Source organism: Narcine bancroftii, chromosome 7 (genome assembly GCF_036971445.1).
Source record: "Narcine bancroftii isolate sNarBan1 chromosome 7, sNarBan1.hap1, whole genome shotgun sequence".
NCBI classification, from domain to species: domain Eukaryota; kingdom Metazoa; phylum Chordata; class Chondrichthyes; order Torpediniformes; family Narcinidae; genus Narcine; species Narcine bancroftii.
The window spans coordinates 198,617,615-198,637,015 of NC_091475.1; the positions used below are offsets into that span (position 1 = coordinate 198,617,615).

At 41.4% G+C, this 19,401-nt stretch overlaps 1 protein-coding gene across 5 annotated transcripts in view; it reads left to right on the forward strand.

Annotated features, from left to right (window-relative positions):
* Nucleotides 1-19,401, forward strand: part of rgn (regucalcin) — a 78,611-nt gene that overhangs the window by 41,330 nt on the left and 17,880 nt on the right. For all 5 annotated transcript variants that reach the window (XM_069891943.1, XM_069891942.1, XM_069891941.1 and 2 more), the window contains 2 exons: nucleotides 12,109-12,274; nucleotides 18,759-18,941. In XM_069891943.1, the coding sequence (XP_069748044.1) occupies nucleotides 12,112-12,274; nucleotides 18,759-18,941 (346 nt within the window). In that variant the 5' untranslated portion in view covers nucleotides 12,109-12,111. The remainder of the gene's footprint in view (nucleotides 1-12,108; nucleotides 12,275-18,758; nucleotides 18,942-19,401) is intronic.

Here is a 19,401-nt window from a genome sequence, read left to right on the forward strand (position 1 = left end):
TTGTCTGCCCCATTTTGTTGATTCTGCAACTCAAAGTTCTGTTTCTCTCTTTCTTCCAACACCCTCCATTTCTCCAATTCCAATTGCAATTCAAAAGATCTATCGTCAGGAAAATATCTTCAGTCTTTATCAACAAATTTTCCCTCACCTATATATTTCACTATAATCCTCTGTATTTGGATTTTCCTCATCCAATGTTTGACTTCAGTCAGCTTTAATGCCTCAGCAATGGCCATCAGTTCCTATTTTCCCTTGGTCTGCAGCTCCGCAAGTGATGGTTGTAACAAAAATGTATCAATATCCATTGCTGCTGTTTTACCATACACAAGCTTTAATTATCTTGGAAAAACCAATTAACTAATAAATCACATAAACTCTAGAAGTTTAAGATCCCAAAACTTCAATTTTCAATGCAAAAAGACGAGCCCTAAATGTTACAGGCCCAGAGGACCCCAAAACCCAGCAGCAAATGAAATTTACCAAGACAAATGCTTACTCAAACAAAAGTTACTTTTAATTTTCTTTAAACATAAAAGCAGGATAAAACTTTAACTTATTACTATTAACTTAGACCCCCTTCTAATTCTATGTGCACATGTATATAATGTGTGTATACGTTCAGAGAAGTTCTTTGATTCACTTCTCATTCCTTCAAGTTCACCGGTATCAGACAATTCTTTTACCGTGCACAGAATTGAACATATATGAATCTTCACCAGGCTTTGGTGGTTGAAAGATAAATGGTTACTGCTCAGGAAGGTTCTTGTTGGTTTCAGAGAGAGATTCGTTGCTCGGTGGACACACAAACAAACTGATTCGCTCCGATCAGCCACTTCAATGTCTTGCCAAAGAAACTTGCCCCATCGTGGTTTTTCCAGAAGATAACCTCTTTCTTTCAGGTCACCACAGAGTTCCTTTTTGTTTCCCTTATTTCAAGTGAAACATTATGCAACCAGTCATCTCTTTTTGTATGGACCACAAGGGCTTTGGCCAGGCTGAACTAAGAACTCACAACCCTTCTTCCAAATGGGGTTTTTCCACAAGCTTGTCAGCTTGTCCTGTTCCAGTCCCAGCTGCTGCTGCTGCTAAACTGTAGAACTGAATTCTCTCTCTCTCTCTCTCTCTCTCTCACTCACTCACTCACTCACTCACTCACTCACACAGAGAAAACCACATGAACCTCTTAGAACAGCAAACTGCATTCAGACAGACTGTGGCACCGGACCCAATCTTCTGAGTCCATTCATCTGTTGCTTTCCAAAACAATAATCATGTCCAATTAAGTCTTTATAAGCATTCTTCAAAGTGTTTGCAAAGGCACTCAGAGCCTGGAATATCTGGCTTGAGCAGAGCTCTAGCATTTTAAAGTTTTGAAGTGTTTGTATTTGTTTGTGACCTACACTTAAAAAAACCCCATAATTTATCTTCCAAAAACATATCTATACATAATATAAAATAATCTGTCACAGTACACTTGATCCCATATGTTAATACCTGCTTCCTTCTTGCTCTTGACTAGATCCTGAATTTCCCTTATCATCCACTTGCATGTCAAACACTTCACTCTAACAAGAACAAACATGTCCTAGACTCTTGTTGACGCATTTTTTAAGACCACCCTATTGCACTAATTGTCCTCTTCCTTCAAACAAACTGTTCCAATTAACAAGCTAGTATCCAAGTCAGCCTTCCCCAATTTTAGATTTCATATTTATTGCCAGAGTACATGCATGACATCACATACAAACCTGAGATTCTTTTTCCTGCCGGCTTGGCAGAATTACCACTAATTGGTCATGCAAAAAAAATTGTACACAGCATATACATGTAAACAAATAAAGAACTGTAAACAGATAACAAATGTAAACAAACTGTGCATTACAGAGAGGATAAAAAGAAAAACAATAAAGGGCACAATTAAGAGTTTCCGAGTTTGTCGATGGGGAGTCTGATGGTGGAGGGGTAGCAGCTGTTCCTGAACCTGGTGGTGTGAGCCTTGTGACACCTAGACCTCTTTCCTGATGGTAGCAGTGAGAACAGAGCGTGTGCTGGGTGGTGAGGACTTTTGATGACTGCTGCTGCTCTCCGACGGCAGCGTTCCCTGAAGATGTCCTCAGTAGTGGGGAGGGTTTTGCCTGTGATGTCCTTGGCTGTGACAACTACCTTTTGAAGGGTTTTCTGCTCAAGGGTATTGGTGTCGCCATAGCAGACCATGATGCAGCCGGTTAGCACACTTTCCACCAGGGTCGGCGTCAAAACAAGACTTAGCGGGTGGCATTAGGGTAACTGCGGGGGGCACAATTTGATGTTCAAAAACTCATTCAGCGGGTGGGAGGAGGTGGTGGTAACTACCTACCTACCATGAATCTCCTCTGTGTGCCATTGCCTTCACACTTCCGCTTCCCTCTGATATAATAGACAAACGCGCTGCTTATATTACGTGGAGAACAGTGATGGTATTGACCTTAGTGCTGCGGGTGGGGGTTGTCACAATACCTCGTGGGGGTGGGGAAATGCCTGCGAATTCCCCCTCCCCCCTTCCTGCCACCCCTGCGAATTCCCCCTCCCCCCTTCCTGCCACCCCTGCTTTCCACCACACATCTGTAGAAATTTGCCAGGGTTTCTGTTGTCATACCAAACCTCTGCAAACTCCCGAGGAAGTAGAGGCACTGATGTGCTTTCTTCACAATGCCATTGTTGTCCAGGAAAGTTCCTCCAAGATAGTGACTCCAAAGAACTTAAATTTGCTCACCCTCTCCACTTCTGATTCCCAAATGATACCTCGACCAGTTCCGAATTGTTTCTCAGCATCTTGAATCTACCGAACCTGGGCTGCACAGGCTGCAGCACCTGTAATCCAGTTTCAAATCTGGACCTGTCTGTAAGGAGTTTGTATGTCCTCACCATTGTCTGCATGGGTTTATTCCAAGTGCTCAATTTCCTCCCACCATTCAATAAGTACTGGGGTTGTAGGTCAATTGGTGTATTTTGGGGGTAATGGGCTTGTGGGCCGGAAGAGCTTGTTACCATATTGTATGTCTAAATTTAGAATAGAGATCCCAAAGGTTCGGCCATAAACACTTTATCCATTGTCCTTCCCAAGACTAAATCAAGCATTGCTCTTTACCTTGTAAGATTCCCTAAATATTGTTGGAGGAAACTTTACAAGGTTTAAATCCACACAGTGGGAGTCAGAATGGTGTGTGATTGGGAGGGGAACTTTGTGTTCCTTGTGCCTGCTGTTCCTGTCTGCCTTGTGGATAGAAGTCACAAGTACTTCCAAAGAAGGTGTAACAGGTGCTACAATTGTTATGAATTAATAACCCTTTTAATTTTGTTTTGGACTAAAGGGACTTTGTTAGTACTAACACAGGAACAGCAATGGAAAATTCACCAGACAATGGTAAACTCAAAATAATAGTTTTTATTAAAACTATTAATAACATAACATTATTTACTTATCTCTAAACTTCACTCTAAATTTAACACCACTATGCGCAAATGTAAATGTGTCTGTATAATGAAGTCCCACTTTGAAAAGTCCATTTTAAAACTTCAGGATCATTTTATTTGTGACGGAGTATATAGATAAGTTTTTGGGAGATACATTGGGAAAGGTTTGTTAGAGTAGGTTACATACAAACACTTTAAAACAGATCTTATTTGAAATACTGGAGCTCTGCCTCATGCTAGACATGTCAGGGCTAACAGCTTTTGCAAGAGCTTTGAAGAGTGCTCAAGAGCCTTCACTAATAGGTTGTTGTTTACAAAAGGCGACAGATGAAAGAGTTTGTCAGAGTCGCTTCTGCCTGGAGTCGATGTAAGATGGTCATGTGGTTTTTCAAGCAGAGAGAGTCTAATAGGCTTTCTCTCAGAGAGAGAGAGAGAGAGAGAGAGACACACACACACACACACACACACAGATCACTTGTACAGTGTTTCAGCCAGTAGACAGCAGGACAGGCTGGCAAGCTTGTGGAAAGCCTTTTTGGAAGATAGCCTGGTCAAAGCCCTTGTGGTTCATGCAAGAGGAGAGGACTATCTAATGTTTCACTTGGAATAAGAGACACAAAAAAGAACTGCGTTAACCTGAAAGAAAAAGATTGTCATCTGGAGAACCCTGAAGGGGGCAAGTTTCGTTGGCAAGACTCTGAGTGGCTGATTAAAAAGTACATTAGTTATGGATGTTCTGGAACAACAAATCTCTCTCCGAAAACTGACAAGAGGCTTCCTGAGCAGTAACCATTTACCTTTCAAGCACCATAGCCTGGTGAACTTTATAAATGGTAATTTCTGTGCACAGTATAAGAATTGCCTGCAACCAGTGAACATGGAAGAATGAGAAGTGAGATTGGACTGTAAACCAAAGAACATTTCTGAACTTGCACACACATACACGTGTGCTTAGAATTAGAAGAAGGTTAAGTTAGGTTAGTTAAGTTAAGTTAAAGTGTGATTCTGTTTTCATGTTTAAAGATAATTAAAAGCAACTTTTGTATAAGTCACCATTTGTCTTGGTGAATATCTATTGCTGCTGGGTTTATGGGTCTTCTGGGCTTGTAACATAGTCTTGCTTGGAGGTCTTAAATTTTCAGTTCAGAAATAATTATGTTCTTTTAAACATCATATCTTCAGGCCTCTTTAAACTCACAATCCTTTCAATGAGTTGTCCTTGAGATATATTCTTCAAGCAGAAGTCACCATCTTCTTGGCTATAAATGTATCTCCTATGGATGGTGTAGAGGCTAAAATAATATAGTTTCTGTATTAGTATATTTACGGTACTGCTTGTTTAGAATTTTAACCAATTCTGTGAAGGTCAAAGAATGGATTTTTTGAGAATGTGAGGGGGTGGGAGGGGGGTCAGTCGTTTGTCGCTGTGGATCAAGCAAGAAGTCTTGTTTGATGGTCAGTAAGAACACGTTTTGATAATATTTGTTGACCTCAACCTCAAGTTATGGTATTTCAAATATCTCAAACTCTCTTAACTCTTTTAAGTTATCAAGTAATTTCAAAGAATTGCAAAAATTAACAATGTTTCTACTACTGAAGAAACCGTATTCTATTAAAGATGAAATGCAATACAGTTTGAAATTGTATTTACATCAATAAACAACATTGAACTGAATTTATTGTTGGATTTCGTTATGGAACAGAGAACGAGATGACCGTCAATAATCTAAGTTAAAGATACCAACATTCATCTCTACATATTGTCAACAAACAAGATCCTGATTCTGGATTGAAATTTGTTATTAAGAAAGTGATATTTGAATATAAAAATTCCATGTAAACCATTGGAATCTGTCTGCAAGCTTTGGAATGTTCGGAGTTTGTAATTGAGCCTAAACCAGCTTACAGCTTAGTAAATGACCTTGACGATAAAGAGTTTGCTCTTGACTGTCTATCTGCAGCAGAGAATTTTCAGGTTACCAGCTTGTGAAGATTCTTAAAGGAGCCACATCATTGCTTCGTGGCAGGATTTCTACAAAGGAAAGGTTTCATGTCTGAACCAGGTTGGAGGAACCAGGGCCTTGGTTACCAGCTGAAGACAAACTGCTATGATTCGCCAGCTTCTGATACTTCACGGAAATAAGTATTCGAGAGCTTAAGGACAAATTGCGACAGTGCGGTTTGAGCACAGATGGAACCAAAGCAGTCCTGATGGAAAGACTGTTGGGATGCAATAGACGCAGAGAAGATATCTGCAACCAAGAAGAAACTTGTGATCAGTCCAAGAGGAAATGCATCAGACGAACAGCTGGGAATTGGCTCAAGGAGTATCTGATCCTAAGGAAAAGGTAAACATCGCAATGTCATATGACGTACAAGAGGAAATACAGCCAGAAGGTAATGTGTAAAATGCGGGAAGTAAAAGAAAAGCAAACGAAGTTCGAATGCAAAGTTTCAAGTACTGCATCAAGGCATGAAAAGGTGCACATTGATAGGGCTGTTCTTTATGCAAAGGAAAAGGTACTTAAGGATCAACAGGCTTTAGACGAATGGAAGTTGCCAGAAAGGGAGCAACTAAGACCGCAACAAAGAGCACAAGAGGAGCAGGAAGAATGCATGAATTTTGAGTTGAAGAAGAGAGCAGCAGGAGATGCAAATGAACATCGCTGACGCTAAGGCCATATTAAAAATATTAGATACTTCAGAAGGAACTCAAATTAGAACTAATTTGTCGCGAGTGTCTATATAATGTTGTACAGCACCCTCTAGGTGTGTACTAGTCTGAACAAATTGTATTAAGACATGGCGCTCATAATTTACAAACGCCATCACAGGAGATAGAGGTATAAGTGACAGTCATTCTCCTTACAGTGAGTACTTGACATTACCGTCCATCAGGAATACAGGTGAAAGAATGGAAAGGCCATTCCCAACAATATAACCTGGAGGGCAACGTGATGTAATGCAGAAACCTGACAAGGCAACCAGTATTGGTTTCATCGGTAGCAAGGTTCTTTTCTTTGCCTAAAATAGTTCAAGTTTTTAGTGGTGACTTATTACAGTATCCAATGTTCAGAGATCCTTTGAACGTGAAAGCAAAACTCAAGATCCAGTGGAACGTTTATATTACTTAGAACAGTTTGCAAGTGGATTGCCGAGGGAATTGGTAAGAGGTTGCCATTTATGCCACCAGCAGAAGGATTTAAAGAAGCCAAGAGGTTACTGAAGAAACATTTTGGCAGTGAGCATAAGATTGCTACAGCATATATGGAAAATATTCTTTCATGGTCATCTATTAGAGCAGAAGACACAAAGGGCTGACAAGATTACACTCTGTTTCTAAGAGCATGTTGTAATGCTATGGCTGAAATCAGGAGCTTAATATATCCGCAAATTTGAAGATTATTATAAGTAAGCTACTTTATAGGATGAAAGAATTATGGAGAGTTTGCGTTAATGAATATCAGAAAAGATATGAGCGAGAAGTTACTTTTATAAATATGGTAGAATTTATGGAGGAACAAATGGATATTGTAATGGATCCAGTATATGGTAATATCAAAGACACTTTTACTACATGTAAAGAAGTATAAGGGACAATCTCCTCAGAAAGCAAAGGCAAGTGCTTTTTGCCACAACCGTATCTGTTGAGAGTAAAGAGAAGAAAAATGGAGTGAAGGAAAAGGAATAGATGCCTGCTGAGAAGAGTGGTTTGTTCTGTAATGAAGTTGGACACGCTTTGGAAACATGTTCACAGTATGAGAAGAAGATGCTTAGTGAAAAAAAATGACCTTTTGGAGAAAAAAATGGGATAGGTTTTGGCTATTTGTGAAAAGGACACATCAGCAAAGATTGCAAGAGATGGCTTAGCTGCAACATTTAGAATCTGAAGCATCCTTGGACCCTGCATCTTTTGCAAGAAAAGAAAGTAACAGAAAAGGAGCAAAAGGAGACCAAGGAAACAGATGAACAAGAGGACCAAGTCCCAGTCCAAAGCAGTGGTCTTACGGGGGCCAGTGAAAATGTTTGCACACTTCCTATAGCACCTGTGGAAGTCAAGTCCAAAAAAGGAAATGCGATAATATATAAATTTGCATTTCTTGACGCAGGTGGTACTGCATTGTTTTGCACAGAGGAATTGATGAATAAACTCAAACGACAAGGAAGAAAGTCAAAAATTCTTTTGAAGACTATGGGTCAAGAAAGGCTTATAGAAACTAATTTTGTTTCAGATTTAGAAATTGCTGTGCTGAATAGCAATGAATTTTATGATATTCCAGGTGTATATACACAGAAAACTATACCTGTTCACAAAGAAAACATCCCACATCTAAATGATATCAAATGTTCGTCTTATCTTTCACTCGAAGATAGGGATGTTGTTTGGTCTAGATGGACCAAAGGCTTTAGAACCATTGGCAGTAATAATGGAGTGTGGGAGAAGGACCTTGCGCAGTGAAAACTACATTTGAGTGGACAATCAATGGACCAATAGGTGGAAGAAATAAGATTTGGGATCAATCTGTTGCGACTATTAACAAGATATCAGTGGTTAAGATGGAAGAACTGTGGCAACAGCAGTTCAAGAATGATTTTCCGGAGTGCTGTAAAGATGATCTTGAACCTTCAAAGGAAGATCAGCAGATTTTGGAGACGGTCTCAAAATCTGTTAAGTTAATGGATGATCATTATTTTGTATTTGACTACCATTAAAGAACAATGAAATATGTATGCCGGACAATAATTGTATTGCTGAATAGCGTTTGTTGAATTTAAAGGGAAGATTTAAGAAAGATATCTCCTTTTGTCTACATTATATCAAGAGTACGTCTGATATGATAACCAAAGGCTACGCGGAAAAGGTACCAGATGATGGTTTGGAATGTATTGATGGTAAAAAATGATATTTACCACACCATGGAGTTTGGGATCTACAGAAGAAAAAAATCAAGAATAGCGTTTGATTGTGGAGCGACATTTCATGGAGTTTCTTTAAATTCACAACTTTTACAAGGGCCAAATTTAACCAGCTCATTGATCGGTGTTTTAACTAGATTCCGTAAAGAATCTGTTGTCATCACTGCAGACATTGAGGCAAAGTTTCATCATGTGGAAGTACCAAGGACAGCCTGTGATTTATTACGGTTTCTTTGGTGGCCTGATGGAGATTACAAATAAGAGTGCAGTGGAATACAGAATGACAGTGCATTTATTTGGAGCAATTTCATCACCAAATCTTGTTTGATTGTCGGTAAGAACACGTTGACCTCAACCTCAACCTCAAGTTATGCTATTTCAAATATCTCAAACTATCTTAACTATTCTAAGTTATCAAGTAATTTCAAAGAATTGTAAAAATTAACAATGTTTCTACAAATGAAGATATTGTATTCTATCCAAGATGAAATGCAACACAGTTTGAAATTGTATTTACATCAATAAACAGCATTAAACTGAACTTATTGTTTGATTTCATTATGGAACAGAGAATGAGCTGACTGTCAATAATCTAAGTTAAACATACCGACATTCAGAAAAGAATAGGTCTCTACAGATGGGATCATACAATTCCTGTCTTTTCAGGAGGTCAAGTTTTCTTCTGAATGAAGACTTCGGAATTCATTTTCCAAACGATGAAACTGTCCTCTTTATCTTAAAAACACAGTCAGAAGTAGGCTTCTCTTTTGAAATCTACTTTCTCTGTGTCCCCCTTTTCTAAGGAAGAACACATAACAGCACCTATTCTGATTTCTGTAATTCAATCCTGTCTTCCACAAGGTTCCAACTCCTGTGTGCGTCACAGAGTCTTGACTTCTGAAAAACTGATCCAAAAATGTCTGAATTTGATCATTTATTTCTCCAAATCATGTAACATTTCATCAACAACGAGGTCAGTCCCAATTCTTGGAAACCATATGATCACATACTGGAATCCTTAGCAGTTTTAGTTTCTGAAAAAAAACCTTCTTCTCTTTTCCAAAACCATTCCATATCCATAACAACCTCTGACTTCATCTCTGTCCCAAGAGGGTTAAGTGGTTTGGTTTGTTCTTATTGAGTACTTGAATACTTCAATTTCTAATAAAGCAAACACTCTTTGTTCTTGAATCAATTAAGATCCAATTTAATTCCATTAGCTCTGTCTTCCTAGAGACTGCAACTCTGAAAGATGACCCCACTTCTGAATGTATTGTAATGTGCAACTCTGGACCAGCCCACAATTCCCTCACTAGAAATACACTTAACTCTATAACTTGCTTTACTAAGACATTTTTATATGAAATATAGCTCAACATTAACCTAAATACTAATATTAATATAGATCCATTACGCCATGCAATGGTGTAGATGATGCAGCTTATGGGAGCTGAAGGTGAAGGGAATGAATGTTTAGGATGTGGGGATAGGATGTCAATCCACTAAACTGCTTTGTCCTGGAGTTATTGGAGATGCACTTACCCAGGCAAATGCAGAATACTGATAATTTTTTAATGGGTTCCAATCAAGAACCTATTAACCTCTGTTTTAAATCTATCCATTGACTTGTCCTCCACAATCATCTATTGCAACAAGTTCCACAGATTCACCACCTTGTGGCTGAAGAAATTTCGCTTCATCTCTGTTTTAAAGGGATGTCCTTTTATTTTCTTACTGTGCCCTCTGGTCATAGACTCTTCCACTATTGGAAACATCTTGTCCTTGACAACTCTATCCAGTCTTTTCAATATTTGGTAGGTTTCAATTAGATACCACTTCATCCTTCTAAACTCCAGTGAGTGCAAGCCCAGAGCCATCAAATGCTCATTATATGTTAACCTGGTCATCCTTGAGATCATTCTCATAAAATCTACTTTGGACTCTCCAGCACCAGTGCATCTTTCTTTAGAAGTGGCACCCAAAACTGCTCACAGTTCTCCAGATGTGCATTATGTGAATAACATCCAAAATGCCAGTGTAACCTCACACAGAAATGATCTCAAAGCATCATGGTGTCAGAAAGCTCAAAAGCAGGCCATTCAGCCCAGCATGTCTACACTGATATTTTTTCCCATCTATATTAATTCCTTTTGCCTGCACTAGAACTGTATCCATCTATAATATGTATACTTTAGCTGCTTCCGAATATGGTGATTATACTCATTCCACCATCTCCTCTTGCAGCAAGTTTCAGATATCAATCACTCTCCATATATAAAACAAAACCTGTGAACCCCCTTTAAAAATCCTTCCTTTCACCTTAAACCTATACCCACTTGTTCTAGATGTCCCTCCCATGGGTAAATGAATCTGACTAACTACATATCAAACCTTGGAAAAAGATACATGAAGAAGAGCTGTAAAGATCAGCTCTGAGCAAAATTGGGTCTAAAACACAGATGCTAAATGGTCTAATTTCAATGGTCTACTTTTTTTGTTAAAATACCATAAATAAACATGAATATACAATTAATTGCTATTGCATTCAGTTTGGTAGCGCATCTAGAAGAAAGATTTTTAAAAGGTTTTGGGACATGCAGCATGGTAACAGGCTGTTATATAGTCATGATAATGTGAACTGTTTTGTATCTGTGTAAGAATACACCCTTCTCACTGTATTAAATGTAGTGTGGGACGTATGTATATGTGTTTCCTGAGATGGTGGAAGGCATCAGTAAGTAAACTCTCTTCTGTTATTTGAATCCTGCATCTCTAAGTTATTTAAGAAACCTCTCAAGTAACACAGAGACATAATACAGGCCTTGCTGGCCCACAAGCCAGTCCAATTATACCCAATTGTCCTACAACCCCTGTATGTTTCGAAGGGTGGGAGGAAACCAGAGCACATGGAGGAAACCACGTAGACACGGGGAGAACATACAAACTCCTTACAGACAGCACCGGATTCGAATTTGTTTGCTGGCACTGTAATAACATTGCAATAACCGCTATTCTAACCATAATGCCCAAAACTATCAATAAGTTTGAAGGAGTGCAGAAAATAATTACAAGAATGTTGCTGGGACTTGAGGAGCTGAGTTATAGGGAAAGGTTGAATAGGTTAAAATCTTTATTCTCTGGAGCGTTGAAGAATTAAGGGAGATATGATAAGAGCTATACAAAATTTTGAAGGGTATAGATAGGGAAAATGCAAGCAGCCTTTTTCCACTGAGGTCGGGCGAGACAAGAACTAGAGGACATTGGTTAAGGGTGAAAGGTAAAATGTTTAATGGGAACATTAGGGGAAATTTCTTCACGCAGATAATGGTGAGAGTGTGGAATGAGCTTCCAGCTGAAGTGGTGAGTGCAGGCTTGCTTTTGACATTTAAGAAAAATTTGGATTGATACATGGATGGGAGAGGTAAAGAAGGCTATGGTCTGCATGCAGGTCGAAGGGACTAGGTGAAATAAATATGTCAGTTCTGTCTCAATGGGCTGAAGGGCCTGTTTTTGTGCTGTCATGTTCTATGGTTCTATGAACATGTATGGATTAGAGTTTGTGGAGGTAGGATGGGTTGAGTGAATTATCCAATTCTATGTTGGTGTTACTGAAGGTTATACCAGGAACCGATTGCAAGATCTTCTGCTTCAGAGCTCAGAAAAGGTTGAATGCTCCATTACCCAACTAACTTTGTTTTAAAGGGAGAAACAATTCACACTTTCTAATATTTTTCACAGGCAATGTCTTCCATTAAAATCGAGTGCATTGTGAAGGACAAGAATGGTATCGGAGAGAGCCCAGTTTGGGAAGAAAAGGCTGGGTCTCTTCTTTATGTGGATATAACAGGGCAGAAGGTGTGCAGGTGGAATGAAGCCACAAAGCAAGTGAAAATGTTGCACCTTGGTAAGCAAGTGAGCTGCCTTCAACTGCGGCACTTCCATTTCCTTCCTTAAGGCACATTTGTATTTTACGCGTTTATAAAAGACCATAGACCAGGGGTGGCCAACCTTGCACAATGTAAGAGTCGCATACGATGACGTCAGATGTTTGAGAGCCGCAAGTTATGAAAAAAATTACATGAATGTTTTTGCACATGCATGCATATTCTGTGACAAAAATTTGATATAAATATTAAGAAATAAATATACATAATATTTATGCGTGTAGGTAGTTTTTAAACTGCCGATTTGTAAGTTTCAATTATCAAAAAGTACATAAATACATACCAATTATTTTCAAAATCCTGAGTGATTTTCTGAGGAAATCTCTGCCCAAGGAAACAATAGAGGCGGACTCATTAAATATATTTAAGATACAGTAAGATAGATTTTTGTATCGTAGGGGAAATGAATGTTTATGGGGGGAAGGTGGAGCTGGGTCCATGGCCAGATCAGCTCTGATCTCACTGAATGTGGGAGCAGGGTCGAAGGGCCAAATGGACAACCCTTGCTCCTGTTTCTGATGTGTAAGCTTTAGGAATGCTACAGCCACTGGTCTCCGCAGATACCTGCACCATTGCAGCGTCCACAGCCGAGCGCATGATGCGGGAAGTGACTCGATGCTAAACTGCCTCCTGCAGCAGGTTGAGGCTCCTCCCCATCCCACCCTCAGCTCCTCTCTTCCCAATTGCTGGTGGGATGGAGGGAGCGGCTGCTGGGAGCCGAGGCTGGGTTATGGAGTGATCTAACCTCTGTGCAGCCTGGTGCTGACTCACTATCCAATGGGGCCAGGGCTTGCCCATGGTCAATGACAGAACCTTCACTGACACTGTCAGTTTCAGCTTAGTCCTGGCTTAACACCTGGATGAGGTCTTCATTAGGACCCCTCCATCCTCTCCTCCCCATCTCCATCATCTTGCTTCCCCTTGCCAGAGTGCCTGAACAGAAAACCCAGCCTCTCGGGAAGGTCATGCCTCATCGGAGCTCTTCTGACCCAGCCTCAGTTTTCTGACTTCTGCAGCCATTCCCTGCAGTGGACCCTCAGCTTTTCCAAATCCTCCTACTACATACCCTATGGTGCTCTGTTGTGGTGTGGTCTGGCCTGAGTGAGAAGAACCCGAGTCCAGTGTGCGCTACTCGCTCCACTCCTCTGCCGGGGCCTTTCCTCCAGTGCTTACTCCGTCTTCCCTCTCCTTGTCACGCAGCCTGGGCTGTGATGATCCAAATATCCACTGGTATGGCTGCAGGTATTAGGAGTGTCTCAGGACGACTGGGAATGCTGGTGTCTCTTCCAACCAACATATCTCCACGAGCTGCACATTAAATGGCAAAAAAGCAACGTCCAGCTCAAAAGCCGTGGTATGGCCACCTCTGCAAAAGTCTTCATTGATCCTTCATTCTCTCTCTCTTGTGTGTGTGTGTGTGTGTGTGTGTGTGTGTGTGTGTGTGTGTGTGTGTGTGTGTGTGTGTGTGTGTGTGTGTGTGTGTGTGTGTGTGACCTCACTACTTAATGATTACTGATCCACATAATAAAAAATATAGGCTGATTCTTTGCTTAGAACTTGACAAAAGTCCTGATCCTTAATAATAAATTCTTAAGTCATGAGATGACATTGGAACTTATTCTCAAATACATAAATAAAATTTACAGGTTCACCAAAGTTCTTCCTTCCTGCAGCCTCATAGATACACCAACTACAACAGTATTAATTAAATTACTATAATGAGCCATGAGACAGAACACTACAGCACAGAAACTGGCCCACTTACCCCTTCTTGTCTGTGCCGAACCATTTTTTGTTGCCTAGTCCTACTGACCTGCACCCAGCCCATAGCCCTCCATATCTCTCCTACATGCATCTGTCCAAATCCTTCTTAAATGTCAACATTGAGCCCACATTCACAACTTCAGCTGACAGCTTGTTCCACACTCCCACCACTTTCTGTGTGAAGAAGTTCCCTCTCATGTGCCATCTAAATTTTTCCCCTTTCATCCTTAACTTGTGTCCTCTGTTTGTATCTCATCTACCCTCAATGGAAAAATTCTATTTGCATTTTTTTTATATATCCTCATAATTCAAATCTCCCCTTATTCTTCTACGTCCCAGAGAATAAAGTCATAACCTGCTTAGCCTTTCCCAGTAACTCAGTTTGTGAAGTCTGGGCAACATCCTAGTAAATCTTCTCTGCACTCTTTCTATCTTATTGATAACCAAAACTGCACATAATGCTCCAAATTTGACTTCACCAATGTCTTATATAACTTTACTGTTACATCCTAAATCCTATACTCATTACTTTGATTTATGAAGGCCATGCCAAAAGTTCTCTTCACAACCCTATCCACCTGTGACACCGCTTTCAGGGAATTATGTATCTTGTTATGGGCTCAGAAGACCCCAAAACCCAGCAGCAATAGAAATGCACTGAGACAAATGGTTACTTCAACAAAAGTTGTCTTTAATTATCTTTAAACATGAAAACAGGATCAAACTTTAACTTATTACTATTAACCTAACTTAACCCCCTTCTAATTCTAAGTGCACATGTATGTAATGTGGGTGTAAGTTCAGAAAAGTTCTTTAATTCACAGTCCTATCTCACTTCTCATTCCTCCAAGTTCACTGGTATCAGGCAATTCTTATACTGTGCACAGAACTTAACATTTATGAATTTCAACCAGGCGTTGGTGCTTGAAAGGTAAATGGTTACCGCGCAGGAGGTTCTTGTCGATTTTCAGAGAGAGATTTGTTGTTCGTTGAACACCCACAACTGATTCCTTCTGAGCAACAACTTCAATGTCTTGCTGAAGAAACCTGCCCCATCAGGGTTCTCCAGATGATAACCTCTTTCTTTCAAGTCACCACAGAGTTCCTTTCCTGTTTCTCTTATTTCAAGTGAAACATTATACAGCCAGCCATCTCCTCTTGTATGGATCAAAAGGCTTTGACCAGGCTGACTAAGAACTCACAACCCATCTTCAAATTGGGGGTTTTCCACAAGCTTGCCAGCTTGTCCTGTTCCAGTCCCAGCTGCTGCTGTTGTACTGTAGAACTGAATTCTCTCTCTCTCTCTCTCTCTCTCTCAAAGAAAGCCACATGACCCTCTTAGAACAGCCAAATGCACTCAGAAAGATTGTAGCTCTGGACCTAATTTTCTGAGTTTGTTCATCTGTTGCTTTCCAAAATAATAATCAATTACTGCAAACATGTCCAATTAACACCTACGTGAAATCCTTATAGGCACTCTTCAAAGTTTCTGCAAATGCACCAGAGCCTAGACTGTCTGGCTTGAGCCGAGCTGTTTTGAAGTGTTTGTATCTGTATGTGACCTAAACTAAAAAAAAACCTGCCACAGTGTATCTCCTTTAAAACATATCTATTTCTTCTTCTTCTTCTTTGGCTTGGCTTCGCGGATGAATATTTATGGAGGGGTAAATGTCCACGACAGCTGCAGGCTCGTTTGTGGCTGACAAGTCGGATGCGGGACAGGCAGACACGGTTGCAGAGGTTGCAAGGGAAATTGGTTGGTTGGGATTGGGTGTTGGGTTTTTCCTCCTTTGTCTTTTGTCAGTGAGGTGGGCTCTGCGGTCTTCTTTAAAGGAGGTTGCTGCCCGCCGAACTGTGAGGCGCCAAAATGCACGGTTTGAGGCGCGATCAGCTCACTGGCGATGGTCAATGTGGCAGGCACCAAGAGATTTCTTTAGGCAGTCCTTGTACCTCTTCTTTGGTGCACCTCTGTCTCGGTGGCCAGTGGAGAGCTCGCCATAGAACACGATCTTGGGAAGGCGATGGTCCTCCATTCTGGAGATGTGACCTACCCAGCGCAGTTGGATCTTCAGCAGCATGGATTCGATGCTGTCGGCCTCTGCCATCTCGAGTACTTCGATGTTGGAGATGAAGTCGCTCCAATGAATGTTGAGGATGGAGCGGAGACAACACTGGTGGAAGCGTTCTAGGAGCCGTAGGTGATGCCGGTAAAAGACCCATGATTCAGAGCCGAACAGGAGTGTGGGTATGACAACGGCTCTGTATACGCTAATCTTTGTGAGGTTTTTCAGTTGGTTGTTTTTCCAGACTCTTTTGTATAGTCTTCCAAAGGCGCTATTTGCCTTGGCGAGTCTGTTGTCTATCTCGTTGTCGATCCTTTCATCCGATGAAATGGTGCAGCCGAGATAGGTAAACTGGTTGACCATTTTGAGTTTTGTGTGCCCGATGGAGATGTGGGGGGGGGGAGGGGGGGGGGCTGGTAGTCATGGTGGGGAGCTGGCTGATGGAGGACCTCAGTTTTCTTCAGGCTGACTTCCAGGCCAAACATTTTGGCAGTTTCCGCAAAACAGGACGTCAAGCGCTGAAGAGCTGGCTCTGAATGGGCAACTAAAGCGGCATCGTCTGCAAAGAGTAGTTCAAGGACAAGTTGCTCTTGTGTCTTGGTGTGAGCTTGCAGGCACCTCAGATTGAAGAGACTGCCATCCGTGCGGTACCGGATGTAAACAGCGTTGAGGTCTTTCATGGCTTGGTTCAGCATCATGCTGAAGAAGATTGAAAAGAGGGAAAAGAGGGAAATTGTCACATAATAATACATAAAAATGTAATAAGTATGTGTAGTGTGGATTGTGGAGGGTCACATGACCTATCCATCTGGAACCTAGTTGGAAGCTGCATCACCTGCCAATGAAGGTTGGACTTTGCCCTTCCATTAGTGCTTGCCTGACCATTGGCCCCTTTAAATAGCAGTGATCACCTGGACCGGACTCCCCAGCTTACTCTACTTTAAAAGCCCACCAGATGCAGCAGCTGATCCTCTTTGCTCTTTGGTCCTGACGTAGTCAGGTCGCAAACCGTAGACATTGCTGGAGGTTCATTGGTATGGTGTGCACTACTCTGAGAGTGGGGCCATAGTATTATGTTGGAATACTTAGCATTGAGCTGTACCCCGTTGGAACAGGGAACCGGGAGTTCGTGTTGAAGTCCCTATATAGTAAGAGTGTGCTGATTACTGTATATTACTGCACGTGTGTGAGAAAGAGAATAAGCAGCTGCTGGTATTGGAGATCGCTGTATAGAAACATAGAAACATAGAAGATAGGAGCAGGAGTAGGCCATTCGACCCTTCGAGCCTGCTCCACCATTCAACGAGATCATGGCTGATCTTAAAGTTCAGTACTCCGTCCCCGCCTTCTCTCCGTAACCTTTAATACCCTTATACTGAAGAAATAGATCTAATTCCCTCTTAAATATATTTAATGAACCTGCCTCTACTGCCCTCTGTGGCAATGAATTCCACAGATTCACCACCCTCTGGGTCAAGAAATTCCTCCTCATCTCGGTCCTAAATGGTTTGCCTATTATCCTCACACCATGGCCCCGGGTTCTGGATTTTCCCATCCTTGGAAACATCCCATCTGCATCCATTCTGTCCAGTCCTGCCAGAATTTTATAGGTCTCTATGAGATCCCCTCTCAATCTTCTAAAGTCCAGCGAGTTTAGAAGATTGTTTAAAGTACCGAGTGCTATTATTTCTTCCCCATTACTATTTCTCCATGTGCGCAAGAAAGATCATCCTTTGTTTGTTTAGCCTGTGCCTGGACTCGTTTCTCTATGAACCTACCGAACCTGATTTGATCATGTATACTTCAACTTTTGTCTGCTCTCGGGTAAACAAAGATTCACTATGACCACTGTCCGGTGCGCCTAACAATAGGAGAAAGAGAAGCAAAGAGAGTCCCTTCAGAGTTACTGAGTGTCCATGGATTCACTTCCAGTCCACCCACAGTGTCGTCAGCCTCACAGACTTCTGTTCAAACCATTAGCAACTTGAGCTCTAGATTCAAACCTCTGACATGATCAGGAAGCCTTCAGTGCCTAAGACCCTTTGGAAGTCCTTCTTTACCTGAAAACCCTCTCAAATCATGGTTCCGATACCTAGTTCCCTTGGTCTCCAATGACCGCAAGTTGCCCGCAGCCTGCTGAGTTCCTCGTTAGTCGATTGACATGATCACCTTCCCTGTAGGGTCGTCTCCCATGTTCTTCCTTCTCAATGTGGAGTGTTCTCCCTGTTTCTCATGCCCTATGCTGGTCTGATGCTGCCCCAGAGTCTTCCCAGCACAAGGTGCTGCCAACTTGGGTACAGACCTCCATGGTTCCAGAATGTAAAAAAAAAACCTTGGCCTCATAACAGGCCATCTGAAGCCAGTGTGAAGCTGACGGCATCATGACTGGGCAGTAGGACTCTGCAGAGCAGGACTCTGTCTCATTCCTTGCTCTCTTGGGTCCTCAGTAGCTGCAGTGCTGCTATTACAGCAGCTCCGGCAGTACCACCTTCTATTAAATTTTATGATGGCTGTTCATCATCCTGTTTGGCGCGGGTTGCTTGTTAATTGTCTCTAAGTGCCTTAGGTCCAGAGGATGAAGCACATTATTGAATTGGGCATGTTTATCAACCCACAGATGCTCCTATTGGATCAGTGGTCCCTTGGAAGTCAGGGGGATATGTTCTGGCAATGGACAAAAGATTTGCCTTTCTGGATTGGGAAAAGGAAATGGTTACTGATATCGCCACAGTTGACCAAGATAAAAAAAACAACAGGTTTAATGATGGAAAAGTTGATCCAGCTGGACGGTTTTTTGCAGGTTCGTTGCAATGATTGAAATCTGTGTTTCGCATCAACTTCATTTATTTGCTGCTAACTTTCACCACGACCTCAAATTCACTTGGTCCATCTCCGATGACACCTTTTCCTTTCTGCCTCCATCTCTGAAGGCAAACTTTCTACAGACAATTTTTTTTCAAACCAACCAACTCCCACAACTACCTTGGCTACACTACTTCACACCCAGTACCCTGTAAGGATTCTATTCCTTTCTCTCAATTCCTCCGACTCTGTCGTATCTGCTCCCAAGATGAGGCCTTCCAGACCAGATCATTCGAGATGTCTTCCTTATTCCAAAAACGTGACTTCCCCTTCACCACCATCAACTCAGCCCTTATCCAGCTCTTCTCCATTTCCCGCTCATCTTCCCTGGCCCCCTCTTCCTCTGGGTGCAACTTACCATAATCACAGTGTCGTGCAGAATTTTGTGTTTTCCTTCT